The 25,749-nt window shown below is 42.5% G+C and overlaps 1 protein-coding gene across 3 annotated transcripts in view; it reads left to right on the top strand.

The window, feature by feature from the left end:
* The first annotated feature begins 4,985 nt into the window (after window positions 1–4,985).
* Window positions 4,986–25,749, top strand: part of chchd3a (coiled-coil-helix-coiled-coil-helix domain containing 3a) — a 75,388-nt gene continuing 54,624 nt past the window's right edge. Inside the window, exons 1-4 of one of the 3 annotated variants that reach the window (XM_078282030.1) lie at window positions 4,986–5,208; window positions 6,071–6,478; window positions 6,950–7,061; window positions 16,273–16,366. In XM_078282030.1, the coding sequence (XP_078138156.1) occupies window positions 5,128–5,208; window positions 6,071–6,478; window positions 6,950–7,061; window positions 16,273–16,366 (695 nt within the window). In that variant the 5' untranslated portion in view covers window positions 4,986–5,127. Of the gene's footprint in view, window positions 5,209–6,070; window positions 7,062–16,272; window positions 16,367–25,749 lie in introns of all 3 variants that reach the window. The other 2 variants (XM_078282031.1, XM_078282029.1) reach the window with 2 other exon arrangements.

Below are 25,749 nucleotides of genomic sequence, written 5' to 3' on the forward strand. Positions count from 1 at the left end.
AAAACAGCAGATCAAGACTAGGCTATAGATAGAGATTGCAAAAAGCAGACAGCAGCGATAAATAAGGTTAAGAGGATAAGCCGTGTCCTTGGCTTGCCACCAGGAATTTTACAGGTACAAGGATATCACCAGTTACCCAATTCAGTCCAGTACAAGGTCATGCTGGGTGTGCAAAATAAAATGTGCTAATGTGCATCTACATTTCAGACACACAGATGGAGCAACATATGACCAGAATGTGACCAAGTAAAAAGGAAACTGTGCAAGCTAGTGTTTTCTCCCTTTATGCACATATTCAGTCATTGTACGGAAAATTACAGTTACAATCAGAAAACCAAGCAGCGTAATCACTCAGTGTCACAACAGTCATCATGAGTCAGTTATAGCAATGATCCTGTTTACTATTATAATGCTGTCATAAACAACAAGCTGGGCTCCTTTTCATCATCTACTGTTCAATCACTTCTCTATTCTATAAGCACTGTACACAATAGAGCCTGAGGCTTCCCAGAGAGCGCCCAGAGGGCATTGCTGCACATGGTAATGCTTTATTATGTAATCTGCTCACAATACACAGCCATGTAGAGGTAAGAGATTCCCCTTGGGAAAATATCATTCCCACTGTTTACGGGAATTGTTATTGACGTGGCCTCATTGAAAACATTTGAATGCCTATTATAACAGAGAACCAGTGAAAAAGGATAAATAAAACCTTAGAATGCACACGTGTTGTGGTGCGGTGTGTCGTGGTGTGGCGGGGTGTGTCATGGTGTGTGTGTGTGTGTGTGTGTGTGTGTGTGTTTGAGAGATTTGAATGTACGAAAATCTGCGAGTACAATCTGCCAAACAAAACTGACTTTGACAATGCCTTTGTCCCTTTTTCATGTGGACTTTCCTTCTCACGTATGCAACATGAATATCAAATTCAGACCCTGGTGCTGGGGCACACGGCTGCGAGGGCATCTGCACCCCCATCGCTCCAGGCCATGGTCCATCCCCGCAGGCCTGGTCATCCCTCCAGCCGGTCCAAACTTTTCTACCTTCTGTCTCCACGGTGTTGGAGTGACCTTCCGCCTTCAGTCACAACAGCAGAGTCGACCCCCATCTCGTGTTGTGGGCTGAAATCTTTTTCAGAAGTACCTTATGTCACCTTCTCCCCTCTGAATGATATCCTCTAACTCCCTCTAAAATCCCCTCTACCTCTCTCCCCAGCTTTGTTTTCTTGGGACTTATACTTCATATCTTTCAGAATAAACCCCTTGCCCTGTTCTCAGCCATTAATACAGTGAAATTGAGCTTTTTACACTGTATGTACAGAAGTATAATCATCATCTACTTCTTCTTTTTTTTTTCATTTTTGCAAAGTCTAGTTTAAAGTCAAAAGGTTACTAAGTATTCTCAAAAAGATCACCTAAACTTTGGAACAATCGATTTGAGGAACAAACTTTGTAAGACAAAGCAAACAACTATACAGTATATACACCTATATATTAAAAAACCTACCTAACACTTATATTGGTGTAGTTATGCAATATTAGTAGGCATTTTTTAATCTGTCTAGGTGTTCAATGTGAGATTTTGTTGAGTGGGCCTCAATGAGCCAGCTCTATCGTTGTAGCTTTGGCTTTTATTTGATGATGTACTTAGTGGTCATCAACCTGCTGAGTGAACTTTCAGTGATGTTATTATTTTTATGTGGGCACATAGCAGTGTGTTATTTCTGTTCTCTTGAGCAGGTCTAAATGTAGCCAGCACTGCACTTCTTCCCTTTATTACAGCAGAATGATAAAGTTAATCTAAAACATATCAGGTTTTATTAAGTTTCACAGAACTGCATTCCGTAGTTTTTGAATAAGATTTACATTTTTGTTCAAAGACCAAAATGTTTTTCTATAAAAAAAAAAAAAAATCCATTATTTTAGTAACTCATTTTCAATTTGTCTTTGCGATATTGATTTCAAGAACAGGGCTACAGTATATGATCTACAAAAAGTTGTGACTGTGAGTCCTCTGTGTATATGAAATTTCTCAACAATATTACACAGTACCCCAGTGAATTCTTTAAAAGGCTTTTATTGATTTATTTTTGCAGAGCACGGCAAACATACACAATGTACACCAGTCTTTGCCTGCAAAACAGAAAAATCAGCAGAAAAAAGCATTATGATTGAGTGTATTATGGAATTGTGTGTATAATATATCAAGTTTACAGGATGATTCTTATGAATTGTCATTTTTTACGGGACCTTCTCTTTGCGAGGCATATTAAATTTTCAGCTGCACTTTTTTGTCCTGCAAGGCTGCATGAGTTTCTGAAAATGCATAAGGCAGAGAAAAAAAAAACTGGAACGTTATGATTTCACAATGAGTTGGGATTATTTTAATCCACTAACATTTTACTGATCTAAAAATTTGAATTTGAAATGACTAGGCTTGAATAATAACTGATTTACTGATCATTTGATGAAAACCCATGCTCAAATAGAATGATGTAGTTGGAATCAAAGAGCAACCCTGAGCCTACTTCACATTTCTACTAACTTCCAGTCATCATCATTGCCCTTCAAAGGATGTTTTCTTTTCTTTTGTTATCATTATGCGATGCTTTTTGAGTTTTGAGGACATTCTATTCTTTGTCCGCTTTTCAAATGTTTTGTCAGAACACTTGTCATACATCAACTATTCCAGTTGACTGTGGTTTATCAAACCAATTGGCTGTGATAATTGACAAGGATGGGATGATGCCGGGGCTGGGGATTTAGTCAACAAACCAGGTAGCTCAGTGTCCTTGGGAGAAGGCCTCATCATAGCTGGGATCTGTTTTACATTTCCTCGGCACCCTTGCACACAAAAAAGTCCCCATCTGCTCCCTGTGGAATCAGGATTTTGAGGTGTATCATAGCCCAGAGGGATGAATGCCCCCCTACTGGTCCTCCAAAGCCACCAGCAGCACCTTCTAATCTGCCTCGCTCCAAACACAAACAGTGTAATGCAGAGGATGTGTGCTGGCTTTAGACTTCCTTTTTATATCCCTCCATTCCCTTTTCCTTTTCCACATTGTCATCTTCTTCTTCAGTGTGTGTCTTGCTGCCGTTTTCACCTCATATATGTAGATTTATGGTGTCTTCTTCTCAAATCTGTCAGATTAGCTGGATCTGTCCATAGCAACACCACTCAAGTTCATCTTCCATTTCGATACCCCAGTCTTCCTCTGCCATAATTTCTGATGATTCTTCTGCTGAGGTGTCACCAGTGTTTGTCCATCCATCTTTTCTGACATCAGTGGATAATGGATAACAACTCTTAGACCCCATTCTTATCTTCTACCGACCTGGAGAAGGTCATCCATGCCTTTATCTTCTCTCATTTAGATTACTGCAGCTCCCTCTACCTCAGTCAACAGTCCCTCTCATGCCTCCAGCTCACACAGAATGCACCACCAGGGTTTTAACAGAGACCACATTACACCAATCCTTGCTTCCCTTCACTAGTTACCTGTCACTTATAGTATTGATTTCAAGATTTTACTGATCATTTAAAGCTTGTTTAGGTCCCTAGCTACATCGCAGACCTTTTAACCCCATATGAGCCAGAACGCATCGGGCAGAGCTCTTTTGGACGTTCCTCAGTAGACTGAAAACAAAAGGTGACTGGGCATTTGCCATTAAAGCCCCTACACTGTGGAACGGCCTGCCTGGGGAAATTAGGCTAATAAAGTCAGTGTCTTCTTTTAAATCACTTCTCAAGACACACTTTTATAGACTGGCCTTTATCTAACTGTTTCTCTTGTTTTTAATCTTGTGTTGTTGCCCTTATTGTTTGTTCTGTTCTGTTGTGTTTTATTTCCCTCACTCTCTGTAAAACACTTTGTAAACTCTGTTTTTTGAAAAGTGCTATATAAATTAAGTTTATTATATTATGTTATTATAGACACAGCACTGTATTGATATTCTTCCCACAAGTCATTGTCCTTCATATAGCTGAGTATTTCCTGAACTGGGAATTCCTCACTCGCAGCAACTTGTTCATTGTTAATTTTTTGACCGTCACCAACAGAATGAGCAGTTTCGTTTTCATTTTCCATGACAAGTGTCTCTGAGTGTTGCTGTTCCATTTCTGAAACTGCCTGCAGCCTCTCATTATCCCATTCTGCAACTTCAGAGTGAGTCTCAGGCTATTGGACCAATTCTGAAGCTTCCTGCTCCCAACCTGGATTCCAAAAATATCCAGATATGTTCAGAAACACAGGAAACAGAACCAAAATTCAGAAACCAAATTCAAATATAATTTCAGCAAGTGCCACACAGACAGTGTTTCCAAATTCATATCATCACAATTATGAGTGCAGTTTCATGTGAGAGACAAATTTATTCTTTGGATATATGCCTGTGCTTATGCTATGCATGAATGCTCAGAGTTTAAATATTGGGAGGAGCATGTATTATTTCATGTGCTAAACCTAATAAGTATGGCGAAAAACTATTAAAAAAACAAAACAAAAAAAAAAACTATAGCAATCCTATAATACATTTTAGGGTTTTGTACAAATGTCACATGAGTATAGGAATATTATAGGAAATAATTATGGTGATACTGTAGAAGATAGAAAAATACCATTACGTATAATAATGTCACTACTGAATTCTACAATCACACTATTAGTGTCTATAAGAATATTACAATGATTATGATAATGATTTCTCATTTGGGCTATTCAGAAGTCTACTGCATGTTCTCAGTATTGATCATTGATGCACCTCGCATACACACCGTATCGAAAATATAAAAATGATTAAATAATAATAAAAAATCTGTAATGGATATATTAGGAAAAACTGAGACACTGATCCAAGTGGTGTCCCATTCATTATTTCTGCCTCTTGTAGCGAACCCCTTAACCAATGAAAAACGCTGATGAAAAGCCGGGTTGCGCTTTTCTCCAATCAGCTCTCACTTTCTTCGATTACGTCATGCTAAGGAAGTATTACCGTACATAGGCAGAGGCGTGCGGCCCCAGCCACCTGCCACTGGCTTGAAAACAAATAAACTTTACAAAAACACAAGTGGATGCCAGTAGTTCACATTGCATGTAGATAATTGTCGCTTTTGACAGCCTGCGGACTGACAATGGGAGCGAACAACAGTACCCGCCGCGTATCATTTGAGTCAGATGAGAACGACAATATAACGGTTGTGAAGGGCATACGGGTGAGTGACAGTGTACAAACACTGCTTAGTGTTGGGTAAACAAATGTTACACGACTGCATTGAAGCAATATTATTTAACATAATTGTGTATTGGGCAGCTATTAATGTTATGTGGTATATGGCTAGCAAGCAGCTATGCTAACTGACTTGCTAGCAGACTCTTGGCTACCGGTGTTTGTTGTTATCTCTTTATTCAATGGAACTTCACAGATTATATAAATTAACAACACCTGATAGCCAGGGAGTTTATGACATTCAGACAGCTACACAAAAACGTTTGTTTTGTACAGAGATTGAGATGTCCAAGTGGTTTTTCTGTCATTAGGAGGAGTGGAATGTTGACGTTGACGTCATCAGCCTCATGCCCTGCCCACTGTAATTTAATGAATGAATGAACTTGACCTGAACAGGGTAGGACAGGGCAAAGCAATCTTTGTTCTATACTTTGGAAGTTTTCATATAATCATGGAAACATGTGAATTGATATTATAAATGAAGATGTTTTTATTTTGTGGGACCTTTCACGAGTCCCTGCATGCCACAGCCTGCTAAAGTTAAATATAGGTTGAGAGGCTTTAGTCGATCACATAAGACTTGGGTGGCTCTGTCTATTATAAATCACTCAGTTGGCCAGCCAACCCAGTCAGGCTAAAGTTGTCTTCCTACTCATGTGGTGTAATCCCCTCTCATGCCAGTGCAGTTATGTTTGTATTGTTTGTCTAAACAGCCTCAAAACAAAACTCAGTCTTCCCCCTCAGTCTTGGTGGTGTTTTTAAAAACAATATATAGTTTTCCATAGGAACACTCAACAACTTAAATCAATCTTACTCTTAATCTTTCTTCCTCTCTCCCTCATTTGCAGCTTTCGGAGAATGTCATCAACCGCATGAGGGAACCTGTAGTTCCCCCGCAGCCCCAGTCACTCCCACATGCCACCACTCCTCCTCCTCCCCCTGTGGCTAGCCTCACTCCCTCTCCTCTCCTGAGGCCAGTGCCTCCCCCCTTTGACCTGGTCACCTCCTTGCCTCCTCCTCCTCTTGTTGAGCCCATTGTACCTCCAGCACCTCCTCCACCAGCTCCATCTGCTACGGAGACGGTGGTTGCACCTGCACCACCTCCTCCTCAACCTCCCAGGGAACAGGTAGCAGTGCCCACCATCACTGACATGGTGGTCCCAACCGCACCAGCCCCAGCTGCTGCTAATGCTGTTGCTGCTCCTGCTTTTGAGCCTGTGGCAACACCTCCTCCTCCTCCTGCTGTTGTTGAGCCGGTAACTTTGCCTACACCTCTCCCTCCTCCTCCTCCTCCTCCTTCTCCTGCTCCCATTGAACCCTTGGCTCCTGCTCCCTCCCCTGCTCCAGTTTTGGTGGAATCCATAACTCTGCTTGCTCCTCCTCCCCTTGTAATCGAACCTCCTCCTCCCATAAATGAATCCATTGCTCCCTCTCCTCCTGTAATTGAACCCATTGCTCCTCCACATGTGATTGAACCCATTGCTCCTCCCCCTGTAATTGAACCCGTGCCACCTCCTTTTGCTGTCATGATTGAACCCATCATTGCTCCCCCGCTTCCTGAAATGGAGCTCATCTCCTCCTCTCCTGCCGACAAGCCTGCCACCCGCTTGCCACCGCCTCTCCAGCCTCCAATGGACGCTTTGTTCCCGCAGCCTGCTGAGCCAATTGCTGCGCCTCCCCTGGCTGAGTTTATTGCTCCTTGTGAACCAGTTGCACCTCCTCCTCAGCCCCCGGTGGAACCAGTATCTCCTATTGCTGTCCCTGAGCCAGTGGCAGTCCCGGAGCCATTGGCAGTCCCCGAGTCATTTGCAGTCCCGCCACCTCCTGCTGCCCCAGCTGGTGAGTTGTATTCCACTACGCTGATTCCAGTGTCACATTTTATAAATACCCAGAACATATTTGATTTGCAACTGACTGAAACTGTGGTAAGGGGGAATACTACTTGATTTATTGCTTCATATGTTTTTGTGGAATAAGATGTTAAAGGTCCCATATTCTACACTTTCCAGTGTTTTATTTTATGTCTTGAGGTCCATTAAAAGCTGTTCGTGTGGTGTCATGTATCAAAAACGCTCTCAATACATTTATACATTTTTAATTTTCCAGCATCTCTCTGAGCCTTACCAAGAACAGGCTGTTTCTGTTGCTGTGTCTTTAAGGCTCATTAATATTAATGACCCTCTGTTCTGATTGGCTAACCGTTTCAAGAGTGAAACGTGAGACACCACAGAGCCGGCAGCTACAGGTAGGGAAAACTCTCTGGTAAATTAACAATGGCAGCCGCTCAACTGCTTTGAAAAAAACACTTTGTTAGCCTGTTATTTCTTACAGAAATGATAATGAGCGAACCTTTGTGAGGCCACAAAGTTACGGAAGTCCAAACGGCTCGTTTAGAGGCTCACTAATATGGATTGTGTGGATTTAGTAGGTGACTGTGTGTTTTGATACTTTCACAATGTTTAGATAGCACATCCAACTCCTTTATAATGAAAGAGGCAAGGGAAATCCCGTTTTCCACAATATGGGACCTTTAATTCAGATGTTCCTCCGGTGGATACCTCAGTTGATGTTTAGGAATATGCTAAACTAAAAACAAGATGACCAAGGTCCCACATCCTGGGGAAGCTTTACACAGAACAAATGGGCCCTGATTTTTGTGGACTAATTGAATGTTTTTCGAGCTCATACATAATAATGCTAACAGTTTGAAACCAGAAAATTGTTCCCTTACCCCCAGATAATTACTCTGGGTGCTTTCACTGATACTATTTCCAACTTTCCACTTAATTCTCATTGGGGCTGTGCATTAGTGTGACATCGGAGGGGGTAGGACAAACTTCTCTCTTGTTTCTGTTAACAAGGGACAGGAGAGAATGTTCACTAATACAAATTGAAAAAAATGAATTGTCCTTGCAAATGGAAGGGACATTTGAATACTGAAATTATATGGGATCCCTCTTCTGTAGCATGGTTAATTAGAAGGCAAAAGTTATGAGGGACTGAACTGTCCGAGGATTTACTCTAAGTCCAGCTATATATTGAATTTTAATGATGTTTATTGTGTGGGTGTTTACTTTAAGCCACCTTAAGCTTTTCGTCTACAACTTTTCTCGCAGATTTTAATTAGTCTTCATTCTCAAAATGGGCCTCACAGTAGCCTTGGTCATATTATGATTCATTGCCATTGCCCAACTGTTAATGGAATGATTAATTCTTTCTTGTAATAACATTAATGAATTGATGCTGTAATTAGTGGCCATCCATTCTGGCTCATCACGGTGGGGCTCAGGTTGTCATGATAACCCCTCTTCTTCCTGCAGTTTGTGAGGGCACTCATAGTCCTGCCGCTGACCTCAGCAGTATTTTCCCCTCATTTTTTGTGGTAGTGTGGACTTTTTTCAAGATTGTTTTTATAGCTTTTCCTCTTTTATAATAGTTATGGTCATACTTGAATTTTTAAAGTCAAGTTTATGGACCTGTGTTTGAAAAATCCTCATATTTACTCAAGGGAAATGCAAAGGAATTTCAGAAGAATGTGTGGCGATGTGTGACCTGTCAAATATTTTAAAGTTAACACATTTGGCAGAGTAAGTACTTTATCATTCTGAATAATTTCAGTATCAAATTCCATTGATATTGCTGAGTTGATGGAGTTCTATTGTTTTGGTAGAAAACATTTTTTTGCACCAATTGTTGACAGTGCCAGTGGAGGGGAGGCGCTGATGTGAAGTTAATGAAAATACTGCATATCCCCCCTGGCTATGCATGGGGATGACATGCTCCAGTCAGAAAACACACACACACACACACACACACACACACACACTCACACTCACACTCACACACTCACACTATATTTATTCTCTCTCTCTCTCTCCCTCTCTTTCTCTCTCTCTCTCTTAAAGTAAAGTTTTGGCCTTGTACTGTGCCTACTGTGTGGGCGCCCCCTCTCTCTTGACGTATCAGGCAGAGGACATTTGAATGTTACCTGTTCATTAGACAGTAGAGGATGGGGCGTGGGCGCAGGTTCTTCAGAGGGTGACATCCAGGGTGTGGGCAGGCTTCCCCATCCTTGACGGTGCTCAATCGGTAAGGTAATTAAAAAAGGCCAACTTATGCCACGCCACGCTGACTCTGGTGATTAAAACGACACCTCCGCAGTTTCACACAACAAACCACCAGGCCTCATTAAGAGAAGGAGGTGGTGAGTGTGTGTGTGTGTGTGTGCAACCAGGTCCTCAACTTAAAATCTTACCCAGCAAACCCCAACCACTTATCAACAGTTTTCATTTGGCCATAGGCTTTCTCTGATATGAGACTGAATTCTGTATGTGAGCCACTTGCCTTTTTGTTTGAGAACATTGGTAATACAATTGGACACTCAATAGCATTTATTCATGTGAATTTAACAAAAAACACTTTTTGTAAATCTGTGTTTTCCATTAGCTGCGAGGCCACTCTCAGAATGGTCTTTCATTTCTCTCCCCGTTGAATAAAATGATTCCTCCATTGTTCATGTTAATTGGTTTTCAGATTAAAAGATAAATACTACAATATCTCACTTAATTTTGTATCAGGTGTGGAGTGTGTTGAGTGCAACTATTATGAGAAATTGCCAGCCGCTTTCACAGCATTGGCCTAAATTTTTAAAAATGCACTTTAGGGTTTTCAAAAAAGATTAGCGGTCTACTTTTCCTTCCTCTTTTAGTGGTCAGTTATGGATGTTAGCCCTAAATTCTGAATTGGAAGGCAGGACGGTGTCATTGCTGCCGTGTCTTTCCATTCCTTTACAGCGAATTTACAGATTAGAAACACTGATAGGAAATGTGAGAAGAGGCACAGCTCTTTCTAAGATTAGAGAGTAGAAAAAGTGTTTCTCTATTCTCCTTCCTCCTTTTGTGTGTGTATGGGTGAGTGAGTGTGTGTGTGTGTGTACACGATGTAATATGTGGGAAGTCATTGGGTGCATTGTGTTTTTTCTTAGTATTGAAAGAGCTTGTACTGTCCAAGGTTTGTTACACATTGCTACATATTTTCTCACTGGGACAGATGTCACCACAATTGGAAGTATTTTTTAAACCACAATTACCATTTGAAGTGTTTGAGGCTGACTCCTTGCTGTTATTGGCCCTTGTATTCATCACACAACAGACATGTGGGTTGACATTTACTCAGGTATTTTGAATGCACTCTCCTTGCAAGGTCACCTCACTTCGCTTAATACGTACCAAGCTCACCAACCGCTGTGAAGGAGAGGAAAAAAGTCAACTTGCACCATTGATCCAGCCTGCTCATTTTAAAGAAGGAAGAAAAAAAAACCACAACGGTATGAGGGTGAATCTCGTTAAAAAGTTGCAAAGTTCAGCCCAATCCTGAAAGGTTGTGACCTTAATGAGGCGGACATTGATTATGTGTGCCCACGAGAGGTGGGTATCGAGTGAGGCTCTCAGCGGGCCGGCTGTCTCTAAATCATGCCCTGAGTCAGTGTGTGTGCTGATTACACCACAGTCAAGGTTGAGCCTCCTACACCTTCTCCAATGTGCTATAAATATTCATATGCCAGAGCCCACACACTGCGCTGGACTAATAGCCTGCTTAAAGATGTCTCCCAGGTGCACCAGAGAGAGGAAAAAGGGGAGAGACAAAGGAAAATACTAGGAGAGATGTGAGTGAGTGTGTGTGTATAAATGTGAGTGTGAAACGTGGTAACATATCACTACCCTTTTGAAATTGACTACCCTTGTCATTTTGTGAAAATGTGAAACGATCAGTTATTCCATAACGTGAGATTGAATTACAGGAAAGAGGGCGAATAAAAGAGAGGGGGGGGAAAAAAAGTCAGAAATGGCACCTGCCTGCCAGGGCTGGAAGCTTGCTCTTGGCGCTTTTCTTTTTTCCCCATTTGAACGTGGTGAAAGGTGTGCGGGGACTCGACTAAGCGCGAGCCAGGAGCGTGAGGAAGTGGTAATGTTACAGATTATGCCCTCCGTGCGGGTCCTGGGGTTAATGAAACTTCTGATGAGAAACGCAATTTGCCTCCGTCTATTATCTCCACCGTCCGCCAATAGCCTCTCCTCCGCCACCTCCTCCTCCTCCTCTGTGGGTTTTTCCACAGGGTTTAGCGATTGGAGGAAAAGGAAAGGAGGGGGACACGTCTAAAAAGATGATGAGTTTTTAATCTCTTTAACATTTACATGTCCTACTCAGGATTGACACGGGCTCTGTCGATCTGGAATTGTCTCTGACCCCAACCAGCTTCCCTCAAGGACCCCAGACAGTGTTTATCATATCAGAACCTGTTCTCCGGCTGACCCTGCGGGGCTGGAGAGGATGTGGTGATGAATGAGGAGTTGCTCAGATTTGCCTAAACTTAGCGGACTTTTAAAACTTGGTTTTTTACTGGTCAATATGTAGCACTGTGCTACAGGCTACAAGTTCTCAATGCAATTGTAAGATATTTTAAATATCACGGCTGGTCTGATAGCCAGATGCAAAAATACCAGCCTTACCCATTGGAAAAAGTTGTCAATCATTATGACAAGACTTGACCTCTGGCCTATGGTGCCAGTTACTACTGTAAGAGAGTTGGGGCTTCTTTTGTTGCCCAGTACACTTTGTATTTTTTATTTATTACTCTGCACATCTTTGGAATAGACAATAAATTGCTAAAGAGATTTTGCAAAAGGGACATTGTATTATTTTACAGTTGCTAGTTTCATAGTGGCCTAAAGCAAAATTATTGTTTGCACTCGTTGACACAGTTTTCATCATGGCAAGACGTGACATCTACCTGTTAGTCTTGTTGTTGGGAGTTGGAAGAAATGCTTGATTTTACCTAAAGGGGACTTAAGGTTATTTTTTTCTTGGTCTCCAGTAGACTGTTATTTCACTGCTATGTAGATGACAGTCACATTTACACATTTTTGTTTCTACTTATACAGCATCGTCTTTGGAGTCATAGAAAGCTCATACCATGTCATCTTATGGTTGCATGTTTTCCTGATGCAAAAATAGCATTCTTATTTCTTCCTTGACACACGCCTCTTTATGGCAGGACATACGTCAGGATGTCTTATCTGCCCTACACGTTGTCTTCCTGCCGTAGCCTTTAACAGAGCTGTAATTAGACTGTCCTCTGCAGCGAGATCAATGGTGCTTCTGACTGCTGTCAAACATGATGGATATTAGTTCCTCATGCTCTGTTTGGACAGTAGGTGACAGCAGTCTCTCTCTCAGAGGTTATACTATGCAGCGAAAAAGTTGTCAGCTGTCAATCACCTCCTCTCTCTGCACCAGTGTTTCTTCTGAGGCCCTGTCATACTAAACCTCCCTCCTCCTGACGCTCACTCATTCTCTCTACTGTATTGAGTCTGTTGTATTATGTACCGACTGTAGAGTGGGTCGTCAGGCTGAATGTTGCTGTTGTGTGCTGTTTGGTGGCTATAAAGTAAAGAAGGAAGCTATGGATAGAGATTAGAGTAGGAAGAAGAAAACACAATGAAGAGGGATGCAGAGAAAATGAGGAGTGGGTTTATTTTAATTTTATGTATTTAACCAGGAAGGTCAATTGAGGACAAATTATTATACACAATAGCCCCCTTTCCACTGAAGGCCAAAACCCCAAGAACTTTGGCCCAGGAACTCTAGCCTGGAACTTAAGCACTGGGCTAAACTTGTTAAAGTGTTTCCACTGAGCAACCTGGTCCCTGCGTAACCATGACAACTAACTTACACAACTGCTTGTCATCAAACATGGCAGACAACGCTGTTGTCAAATGTACCGTATAATCGTTAACATTAGTTTTAAGTACTTTGTGGGAAGTTTTAAAAAAGAAGAAGGTTGCAGGATGAGGCTAACATCATTCATATAAAAAAAAAAAGTGTCATTGCTGGGCAGTGATTTAAACGCCTACTGAAGGCGTTAAAGTAAAAAAAAACTGCCTTGCCTGCGTAAGCAAAGGCATTTTTTTCCCCTTTAACATTAGTCCTTTATTACTGTGTGTGTCAAACTTTGAAGTGAGTGATAGTAATTGCGGTATTTTCTAGACAGCTAAATAAGGCCAATGTTGGTGTTAATATACGGTATCAGGCTAAAAAGTTGTTTCCAACTCGTAACAGTCTTATTTATTTATTTATTTATTTATTTATTTATTTATTTATTTCTAAGATAGCAGCTGAAAGTAATGCAGATTTAAGAATTAACATAGTTAATTAACCTAGTTTCTAACAGGTAGATACTCATTAATGTAGGAATGGCTGCACTCAGTTACAGACGTTACTAAGCAACACCCCCTATTTGAAAATATATAGATTGTGATGATGTATAAGCATCAGGGCTAACAGCTTTGGCCCTGAGGATTTGGAACGGCCAAGTATGGGGCTTGAGTTCCTGGAATAGCCCTGTTTTGGCCTAGGCCAACCCAGTGGAAAGGGGTCAGGAACTCTGGAACTAAGTTCAAGCACCAGGTTTGGCCCTCAGTGGAAAGGGGGCTAATATGGACCTGACATGGCCTCTGAAGGAGCTGAAGGAAGACAGATATGACACAAGGTAGAAATGGATAGATGGAGGGAGAGATGCATGTTGATGACCAGAGATTTCACCCCCGTCTTTGACAACAGTTGCACTACCTGTGGATTTCTCTTGGCTATCAGGCGTGTATCTTTAATTCACCTTTATCAAAATATCAGCAGTCTCTGGAAAAAAAGACACCTGGAGGCTCCATTACTCCCATCTCCTCTTTGTGATTGGTGCTGAGCCAAGGCTTACACTGATGGATGGTATCAGACCTGGTATTGTCACGGTAACAAGCAGCTAGCTTTGGCCTTGAAGATTTCTGGCGAGCAGCACTTACACTTGCTGCTTCAGTTTAGCTGCTAACTTGCACAAAATGTTTATTTAGAGAAATAGCCCATATTGCCTGTTATTATGGAAAAATATTGATTGCTGAATTGAGACTAATAAACAACAACTAACAGGGAGGTGAAGACTTGGGTTTGAGTGTCACCGAGTCATGTGAGGGTTGATTTTTAGTACGAGAGAACTGCAACGTTTGAGCTTCATCAGACAATCAGGCTGGCTGATTCTATGCCAGACTGGTAGTGCAGGAATACCTTGCAACCACAGTGATAGACTGCCAGTTTAATTGGCACATACCTTCCTCCTACTGAGGAGAGTTTGCTCAGACACACACACACACACACACACACACACACACACACACACACACGCACGCACATGCCCACGTACATACACAGTCAAGTGTGCTCTAGCCAAGGCCACTTCCTAGGTGGAAACTGATGCCTCCCAATGCCTGTAGGGAAAAAAATCTCTCTCTTTTGCTCCTGTTGCTCTCATCCCTCCATCTTTCTCTCTGTCCTCCATTAGGAGTGGATCTTTATTTTCAGTCTTCACAAGGCCAAAGAGCAGAATACCCCAAAGGCGCTCCGAGGCTTGGACTGGTACAAGCAACAGTCACGAAATACACTCGCTAAAATGGAACAATTTTTCCACTATGAGGCCTTGTGATGAAGAATGTTTTTTTTTTTTTGTACACATTCACAGGTTTGATATAGATAGAGCTCGCCAGGCTTTGACTGTACTTTTTCAGCAGTATTGTGCCAGCACACCAAGAACACCGCCACTGCTGCAAGACAAAATGTCAAATTAAAATAATTTACATTTTAATTTACATTTAGCTATAATATAGAAGTGTGGTCCTAATGTTTACAAATAAGGTTTTTATTACCTCCACCAAACTGTTAGTTTGTAAGATATCTCAAAAACCTAAAACCTCTGAATGGATTTCCATTATGCACTAGAACCATAAGTTGGACTTAAACAGTGGACTCAAGACTTAAATGACCCCCAAGAGGAACTCCTTCATAAAATCACAGAGTAAACACTGGAACTAGACACAACACTGTAGCATAAAAGGCAGTTTCGCTGTAGGACTTGGAGGATTTCTCTCGATGGTGTTTTGCTGGAATATGCCTGCTGGCTATATAGCTACAGCCCGAAGATGATAGGAAAGGAATGTCCTTGTACATTTTATATGTCTTATAGATCATCTGATTTAGTTGAAATAGGGTTTGTGCATGTGTGTATGTGCTTGTGTGAGAACGTGTCCTTCACCGGCCTGCTGTTGCCACGTGTTACCAGGTAATAATGGACTTTGACAATAGGGATTATCCCCTCTAACTAATGCAGTGGGGGAGTAATCTTGACACAGTCACACACTCCCCCCACCGCTGCAGTGTCGCAGCGCACCGCATGGCTCTTCTGCCTTCAGAGCACGTTTTGGCCCGGTCGCCGGCTGGCTTCTTTACTTTCATGCCTAATTACCTGCCAAGATAGGAGGCTGAAGACATGCAGTCAGACATGTATGACACCACTGACATGAATATAGGAAGATGAGGATGGGGGGGGTGTGTATCTCTGTTATCTCTGTTTTGGAAGGAAGTTTGTGTGTGTGTTTTGTTGTTATGCTTTAATAGCCTCAATGCTGATGTGCGTTGTCGCCACTCTAGACACTCCCCTCCGCTCTCCCTGTACGCCTCATAAGGCATGGCAGCCTGAGGGCCAAGATTTCTGTCCCACCTCACTACACTCACAGCAAGCACATAGCGCGCACACACACACACACACACACACACACACTCCATTACATTTTATGGCTCACAGCAAATGTAACAGCCCAGGCCAAATCACTCCTGCAAAACATCGACTGCCTTTGTATTCATAACTAAATCATTAAGCTGTAAATGTTCATTTTGAACAAGTTTTTTTTTTTTTTTTAATAAATGCAGATTTTGTGTGTGGGCCTAACACCTGTTGGGAAAACTAGCGTGCCTCTCTCTCTCTCTGGCTCGCTTGCTCTCTTGCTCTCTCTCTCGCTCACTCTCTCTCTCTCTCTTACTTCGTGGAGAGTATCTCTCTGTATTCAACGTCCACGCAACCGCAATATGATGCTCGTCAACAAACAATTTGAAGCGGTTTACTTACAGAAGTCTCTCTCTCTCTTTCTCTTTCTTTTTCTCTTTCTTTCCCCAGTTGATGAAGAGGCCTTGAGGAAGAAGATCACTGATGAGCTGTATAAAGGCTTGGAGCAGGAGAGGGCCAAGGCAGAGCGAGAGCTGCAAGCCTGGTAAGACACATACGCACACACACACACACACACACACACACACACACGCTCCTTTTAGTGAGGCATGCTGAACCGGTAGTAGGCTGTGAACCTGTACAAAATAGTCATATTTTATTTATAATATTAAATTGCTGTGTTTTGTATTTTCATTCTGTATAAAAATGACACTTATCGATGTGCGTTGCTGATGTTTTTAATTTATTTTGTTCGGTGCAGCAAAACATTTTATTTATTTATGAGGTTATTCCATTGTTCTGATGTTGTTTTTTGGAATTGAAATGAAGATCCTTGGGCTTATTGAAAGTCAAAATTTTGGTATTGTGATCGCACACAAACTTTGCTGCTCCTTGTGTGGTGTGCATCTCTCTCTCTCTCTCTCTCTCTCTCTCTCTCTCTGTCTCTCCACTTTCTTTCACTCTCTCTCTCTTTATTTTTCTCTATCGCACCTCCCTTCTTTGGATCATGATAGATTGCATCAGGGTACCGCTCCAGTGTCAATTCTAGTTCCAGGGTTTCATTAGAATCCAACGACATTTTCAGATGTGACCATTTTCTGCTTTCATTAATAGTCAAAAAGGTCAGCACCAATCTTTCCGTTCCCCACTGTTTCCAATCTACCTCTCTTCCGAAGCACATCAGCACTTTTTCCTCCCTCTATCTCTCCCTCTCTCTTTCTCTCTGGATCAATTAATCATGCCTGAGAAAGGAGGGCGCTATCCTGAGGTAATTTCCTGGGCGCTGAGTGGGCGATCCATTAGCCGGGGCTGATGAAGAATCAGACTCTTCATCTGAGAAGCATCTTCCCATCTCCTCCTCCTCCTCATCTCTCCTCTTCTCTCCTCTCCTCTTTCACCAAGAAGGAGCAGGTGCACATACCATAATGTCCGATAAATACATTGCTCCCCCTTTTCTAATAGGTCTGGATGAGCTCCAACAGACTCTGATGAATGAACAACTGTTATTAGTCACTAAACGCACCCCTGTACTGTATGGGGGGGGGGGGTGAAACGCACCTTTTTACATCCAGGAGGAAGTAGTGTTAGGCTAGCGATTAGCCTCGTTTTTGAGGTTCATTCAAGAGGGGAGAAATTAACGAGGGTTTTTGAGAAATGATTTGTCTATTGATTTTTTTTCCATTTGTTTTATTCTTTTGATGTAACTGCTTCCTGCGGCCCACTATTGATGCCTATTCAGAGGAGTAAGTACATCAAAATTACGCCCTCCTCGCAATTAATTCAAATCGTGGCAATGATTGTTCTGGCAGCGCGGGCCTGTGTGAGGGTGGCTTTCAAGCCCTCCATTTGTGTGTCTGCTTGGCGTAGGCTACCTTTTCACTTACAAAGGCTTTAGTGAACATGGAATGGTAAATAAGCAATCATCAGTTAGCTGTTAGCCAGCACTTGTGTATGTGTGTGTGTGTGTGTGTGTGTTTATATAATTCATGTGTGCCACTTTGTATGCTGTTTGATTCTTTTCTCTTTTGCTCATTTCTTCCAAACGGTTTCATTATGTGTGTATGTGTGTGTGTGTGTGTGTGTCCATTTTTCCAGCTAATGGTGAGGCAGGCAATAAAACAGTCAGTGGGTCATTTTTGTTGATCCAGCACGTCACTCTGGTCAGACCCAAAACCACCAACCTGGACAAATCACTGTTGATGAAGAAATGTATTGTTTATTGTGCCACTTTATAAAAAAACTAAATGTAAAGTGAGTATCAGCGCTGGGTTGTTGTTTTTTTCCCTGCCTTCTTTAAACAGCATTGTTGCCGCGGTCACAGGGGGCAAAAGTGCCGTGTTGCATCTCCCCACAACACCGTTAAGGTAGAGTAGGGGCTTTATTAACCATGAGGGTTTGCTTGGACAGACGTAATCAATATTTCCTTTAATGCTGTCTCTTTCGTTCCGCTAAGTTCTCTGGCTTATTGTTTTTTTTTTTTCGTTATATATTTCTTTTACAATGTTTGTGGTTTTTGTTGACTTTGAAAGAGCCGTCAGAGGCAGTAGAACAAGGCACTACCAAGTGTTTTACCGCCCTACTACCTGACAAACTTTATATTCCAATAAACTGGCCCTATACCACCAGCCTGTTCAACTGAGCCCAGCTGAATCAAACAGGAGGGAGGCGTTCCTTTGTTTTCAGTTGATGTCACAACTACCATCTGTGGTCATTCAGCAGTGGCACTAGCCATTTGGTCCAATTTATTTGTGAATACAAAATGGTGTGAGTGAAAACAGCCCACGATCTTGGACTTGTCTGCTTTCATGGTCCTGCATTTAATGTAACAATGTAAAAGACAATGTTTCAGGTTGCTGTATGAAATCAGAATGCACCACAGGTAGTTTTATCTAAGCAATCTGATTGGTCAAAGGCATGTTTGAACTATGCTGATACTTCCTAGGCAGCTAATCATCAATCTATCTTTCTGGCTGTTTTATATTACTATGTATGTATATGTTTTTGAAGAAAACTTGTCAGTCAATACATCATCATCAGGGTTGGGTCATACACCGACTGCAAATCAGTTTTATTGGCCAAATAGGTTTGCACATACAAGGAATTCGACTTGATGTGTTGCTCACGTAGGTCACATTCAACACAACAGAACACCAAAAATATAAAAAGTGTTCAAATGTAGAAATTCAGGAAGTAGTTCTCTTTTAGGAGTAGTATATAAAGAGAGAAGTATATAAGTAGTTTACTATATAGAAAATCTATAGAACCTGACTGATTGCACTGATGGGAAGCTGTCAGTAACAGAATATATATACAGATCCACAGAATATTGCACTGAGTTCTGTTTTGAACAAAAAAAGAAAAAAACTGTACACATGTGTTGGAATGGTATGAAGAGAGTATAAATATGTATAAGTGTGTAACTATGTATCTATACAGCCAGAACAGAGTAGAGTGGTGCTGATACTAACACTACAGTGCTGTTGTCCATTGTGGTGCATTAGGATTGGTTGGCACTGCTTTGCTCCTCCTATTTTGCTTTGTAAACCAGTGATATGCTGGGATGCCTTTTTGTACCTTTTCAAACTGGTCGTGAGGCTGCTGGTAGGGGGCTGTTGGACATGGATTTCCCTGCACCTTATCAAAGTACTGTTTAGGCTGAACCACTGCTCACTATACCTGTAAATTATCTCAACGCTTTCAACCCTACTCTGACACACCACCACCCTTCAGGACTGCAAAGCTCTTACACTCCATTTTTCATCCTATCACACCCAGTACAGTAGATGACTGTTTTTTTTTTTTTTGCCATTATTGAATTTTTCTATTCATTTGTATTTATTGGGAGAAAAAGGTGCCTGGTGCTATCATTTAATTGAAATAGATGGGAGGCACAGAAGGCCGTTTTTTTCTCAGCTGGGCTGTCAAAAGGTAATTGAATTGCGATGGTATTTCGCGTTCCCACAGCGCGGGGAGAAAACTCCACAGATTTTTTGGTTATTGAAGGTGAACAGCACAGTGACTGTAGCCTTGGCTGCAGTGGAAGAATCGTCGCTTGGAGACTGCTTTGCTTTTGCAGCAAAATTGGAGTAAGTGTTGTTGTTTTTTGTGTGTGTGTGTTAGTTTGTGTGTGTATCAAAGCTCAGCTAGCCAGATCACACCATGCCTCACCAGTTTTAGAGCTCTGTGGTGAAACCGCTGCACAGCTTGAACACAGGACAGTGGAAGAACACATGGACCACACTGCCACCGGTCACAGGGAAAGGTCCTTGAGCAAGACACTGAATCCCTACCTGCTCACTCATTGTAAGTCGCTCTGGATAAGAGTGTCAGCTTTTATCAGACTATAAAACAAAGATCCATTGAACCTATAGATTGACAATTTTCATTAACGAACCCTATAACTAAGTACTCTAAATTTCCCTTTGCCCATTGCTTGCTTCTTAACTTGGTCACAAAGGCTCTATCTACAACTTAAAACTTGGCCCGTTACACTCTCGCCACTCGTACCATAGACCACAGTACACACTGTCGGGTCATTTCTGATTGGTTAAGGTCAGTAGTAGATCAATAGTTCTTGCATTCTTTGGCTGTGCACGCCGTCTTGAACTTTTGTTTTTTTACCAAGTACCCAGTACCATTTTGGAGAAAATAATGTTGAAAAAGAACATGAATAATTTATTAATGTGATTCGGCAGTGGGATAAGAGCATTGGATTAAAAGGTGGTACAAACACAGAGGAAACTGCCAAAATAAGCATCAAAATAATGTCTCCTTAAAGGACGTTAGACCTCCATGAGCCACCAGAACAGCCTCAGTTTGCCTTGGTGTGAATTCGAATTATTTCCACACTTTGTACAAATCTTCCTAAGTACGCCTTGCGGTGTTCGCTGTGTAGGGACATGTGCCCCCGTTTGAGAAACAGTGCTATTCGGATTAGGCAATATTTCTACTGTTTAGCTATAGGGCCATAAATGAACTCCAGGGACCTGGCTTTGCATGTTTTGCTCCTTTAGGAGTCAAGTAAGGGCTCTGTGAGGAGTTCTCATTTGGGTGCAGCCCGAACTCATTTGTAGTGAGGAGCGGCTGCAGGGAGCAGATTTGCCTCTGCCGCTTCTCTGTGAGGCATTGGAGCAGAACGACTGCAGAGAAAAGGATGAGAGAAAGAGGGATGAGAGAGAGAGAAAAAAAGAGGAGAGAACTCTTACACCGTCCTCCCTCTCCTCCCTCTTCCTGACTCATCCTCTGTCGCCGTTCAGTCTCTCCCTGTCTTTCAGTTTTTCCTTCTCCCAGTCTTTCTACCTTGCCTTCTCTCCCCATCTCTTGGTTTCTCTGTCTCCTCCCTCTCTTTCTCTGTTTCTCCTTATCTCCTCTCTTTCTCTCTTTCCCCTCTCCCTTTGTCCCTGTACTTCTTAATCTCTTCTCCCTCTTTACAATTTTCTTCTCTCTCTCCCATCTCGCCACCCCATTTCTCTCCCCATTTCCTTGTCTCTCTGTTTCTCCATGTCTTCTCCCTGCCTTCCTCCTCTTTCCTTCTTCCACTCTCTTTCTCCATCTCTCCTCTTCCCCTTCCCTGTTACTCTCTCACACATCTGCCCCATCAGTATTCTGTCGGTCTCCAGGTGTTAGCCGCTAGCATGTGGTGTGTTGCTGGTCCCTCAGGTATGTGTTCCTGAAGGAAGTAGCTCAGAGAGGATTGCACTCGGAAGAAGGGGGGCTTCTTTCAATGGGACACCTGAGAACTCTCCAGGGGGCCTTTTAGATGGGCCTCTAGGATGTGTGCTGCTATTTGGAGTTAGGTGTGTTAGTGTGTGCCTGTGCATGTGTCTCAGTGCACGTGTCCCTGTGTGAGTGTACCTAGTGTGTGTGTGTAGGGAGTGGGGGAGGTGGCACGTGTGTTTGAGTGTCCAACTCTGGCACTTAAAGGTTAGCCGCTGTTGTGAAACTTTTGCCCATTATTTCAGCATGTAGTCAAACAGCTTGTGTTGGCTTGTGCGGTATAATTGCATGTCAGACTTTTGAGTGAGAACACTGACCTTCTCCCAGAGCCTCTGTCTTCCCTCCCTCCTTTAACCAACCCGCCTGTTGAATTCTTTATTGCTCCTGGATCAGACTGATACAGACAGATAGTCTGGTTTTTATCCTTCACCTCATCCTCATATCCCCCTCTTTATTTTCACACACTGTCACACACACACACACACACACACACACACACACACACACACATATACACATATACACATATACACATACACACACACAAACTGTCCTACTCTGTTTAAGAACTTGAGGTTGTTATTGTTCTAAAACAAAAAGTTTCCCTATCCAACCTAATTTAGCCAGGATTGTGTCTAGAGAATCTAAGGGATATGATTCTCCCTTGGCAACATGTCTGAATCAGCAACACTGCTTCTCTCTGATCAACTCTTCTCACACACACACACACACGCACACACACACACACACACACACACACACACAGAGCAACCTTAATACCCTCAGGCTCCTACACTGAGATCATTTCACACTCACTTCACACATACATTTCTCTATGTTGCTTTTGTTTCTGGGGGTGAGTGTGTGTGTGTGTGTGTGTGTGTGTGGGTGTAGGTAGGTGTGTGTGTGTGGGTGTAGGGTCTCTTTGCTACTTGCACAAATTGATGTAATTCCCAACACAGCACTTCCTGTCCAATGATGGTCCTTGCCTGTCTTAATCCTGGTCATCTGATTGTAAATGAGTTCCCACCTTTAGTAAACAAGGTCATTTCAGATGTAAGAATAACAGCGAATGTAGGAAACTGTATGAGATACATTGTCTCGTGACTGAAACTACAGCATTTCTCAGTTTATTACCTTTTCCACTGCAGCCTGCTGTTGACCGATTCAGTAGAGCAGTTATGGTTATTGACTTTGTCCAATCTCCTAGCAAATCTGCTATCTATGGTAGTTATATTAACCAAGCCAGCCTAATACAGAGCAGATTGAATCAGTTTGAGAGAGTTCAGCACAAATACAAAGTAATTTCCTATATTGTCCCAATGGTTATGGTCCATAAAACTGGCAGCCTCTTGAATATCCTTCCGGCCTCCCAACATATTCAGCAGTACAACGCAGAGACAACATTCGCTCTGGCTCTTCCTGTCAGTCTGAAATGGTTGGATGTTGATGTGTGGATGACATTAAATCAGGAGGCTGTGATCTTTATGTACCAGGTCTGATGATTGTAGTGACAAAAAGCGCAGCACGAGACTGAAAATGACATCCACTTTTGACAGCATGCCACTGACGAGGGTTGGTCATAGTGCACCGCCCCTAGAGCATTCCTGTTCTCATTTCATAGTTGTTGGAACTGTAGAGGATGAGGACAAAATGGCTTTTACATCCACTCAGCAGTGTGAGGACGCCTATAAATGAATCTTCTCGCTATACTATCCTGAATCTCCCGTATCCCCTATTTCCACTCCCTCCCGGCATTCCATAGCACCCACGGTCAGGTGTGGTGTATGTATGTGTGTGTGTATGTGTGAGTGCATGTGTGTCAGGGGGAGGGCATGGCTCCATAAAATATTCATAGCCAGCATTCAGCGACATTATTCCTAACATCAATATTGCATGGGGCCTTTAAACGCCTTTGTTCCAAGGCACTTGGGCCGAGCCTGCGCTGTTACGCAAGTCTGTCAGAATCCATTCTGCCAGGCAGACTGCATCGAGACACAAGGCTTGGCCAGATGACAGGTAGACAACAGGAAGCATTAATGAATGAAGGGTTTAAATTGGGGCTGAGGGGAGAGGCGGAGATGGAAGGAAAGAGATGGAGAGATAAAAGGGGAAAATGTGGGAGACATAAGTTTGGAATTTCCTTTGTTTTGATGTTTGCAGGAGGAGGGTAATGTGTTTCAAATGGCTCCCGGTGGAATACTAGGTGATGACTGCTTAATGTATTTGAATTGGCTCATGCGATATTGACCTTAGCGCAGCATTTTTGACCGTGGCTGCATTTATCTTGGTTATTGGAAAGTGTGCACGCCCACAAACACACGTGCACACATGCTGCATGCCCGGCCCTAACTTTAATAGGCACTTGACCCCAAACTGCAGTATTTCAGCCACACTGCCTGTAAAGCTTTCATATAAACTGCCACAGGCCTAATCTCTCTGTCAACTTTTAAAATAGTGTCCTAAAGTACCTGAAGCATTCCCCAGTACTTTTTGTTCAAGGTTATCTGCTAAAAAAGAGTGCAGAGAGTTGCTTTTCTAGAAAGGCCGACGCGCAGACCTACACACTTACCCTCCTCCCCACTTCAAATTAATGATACCTCGATGGCTCTCTCTTGCACACTCGCTTCTTTCTCTCTTGCTCTCCTTCCATCTTTCTGTTTTCAAGGCTCGATCCACTGAGCCATCAAAACACAGGTTGCTAGGCCAAGATTATCCTCTCTCTCTATCCAGTGCCGGGGCAAACATCATCCACTTATCCGCCAAAGAGATGATACTTTTTTCTTTCCCCTACATAGGCGCTCTCTCTTTCTCTCACTCCGTCTGTCTCAACCGCTCTCTACCTCTACCACCCCGCCCCCCCCCTTTTCCTGCCCAATGCCAATCTTCTACAGTCGAATGAAAAATGCTTCCAATATCCCAGGGACAGGGCAATAATGACCAGAAAGCAATAGAGGTGAGGCAGACAGATAGCATCCAGCTAGTGATAGCAGTCTTTGCTTGGGTTAGCACTTGTGAGGTAGCAAGTTGAAAGAGTTTTCTGCTAGGCTGTGTATTTTCTTGGCCTCATTTCTTCTCATTGTTGTGGTTGTGACTTTCTGTCCGATGTTGGCGCTTGTCTAGCTTGGTTCCAATGAATTAGGCCTACGCATTTTTAGTTTCACTTGTAGTTATAGTTAACAAGTAAGCATGAGTGAAAATGAGAATGAGGGGCTAGAGTCAGGCTGGGTTTTCCACAATTTTCCCTTCAAAGCTATTGGTCGTTTCTGCTTGCTGTCCCTCCTATACTGTCCCTTCCCTGCCATAGTCGCAGCAGCAGCAGCCATAGCTTCTTGAGTAAAGGGAGCTTAGGTGCATTAGCAGTGCAGGCAGGGAGGCATGGATTGTGGGGAAATGGTGAATGTAAGAGGCCATTAGGAGGCTCCCTGTGTGTGTGTGTGTGTGTGTGTGTGTGTGTGCGTGCGCGTGTGTGTGTGTGAGTCAGAGCCCAATGATGGATGGAGTGTGCTGACGTGTGCAGCCCAGTGGACTGTGAGACTGGACATGGCTGGTCTCTCTCTCCGTCTCCCTCCATCTCTTTCTCTCACTCTTTCCTTCTCTCCCTCTTTGCTTCACTTCCTCAGGGCCAAACAACATGTCATGTCGCCACTGCTCACTCTCTCTCTCTCTCTCTCTTTCTCTGTTTCTCTCTCTGCTTGCCCTCTTTCTCTGCTCTCTCTCTTCCTGTTTCTCTTTCCCTCTCTCTCTCTGCTGTCTGACATTCAGCGGTGTTGCAGGCCAAACAGCAGCTTTTAGACATGGGCCATATTTTTATCAGACCGGTGGCCACCTACTAAAGGCCAGTCATGGATTTGGTGGTCAGTTAGAATGGTCTGTCCATCATGTGAGTCGGTATTGTCAAGTAATCTTAAACTGTATGTGAAGAAACAAATCTAAAATGTATTATAATTTTATACTTTAGAGGAAATTTTGGCTATATTCACAGATAATTTTGAACAGATGAATAAGATTAGTGTAAGATTTTTAGAATTTTGTTAATCCATGATAACTTAATCATGTTACTTTAATGTTTATGATCATAAAAAAATCTATAGACTTTTACACCCTCAAAATCCATGTAAAACAGACTTTGTATCATGACAATAAAGAGAACACCATGTAAAACCATTATTGGCGCAACAGTGTTTCAGCTGTGCGCGGCCATATTACATA

Source organism: Centroberyx gerrardi, chromosome 24 (assembly GCF_048128805.1).
Source record: "Centroberyx gerrardi isolate f3 chromosome 24, fCenGer3.hap1.cur.20231027, whole genome shotgun sequence".
NCBI lineage: Eukaryota > Metazoa > Chordata > Actinopteri > Beryciformes > Berycidae > Centroberyx > Centroberyx gerrardi.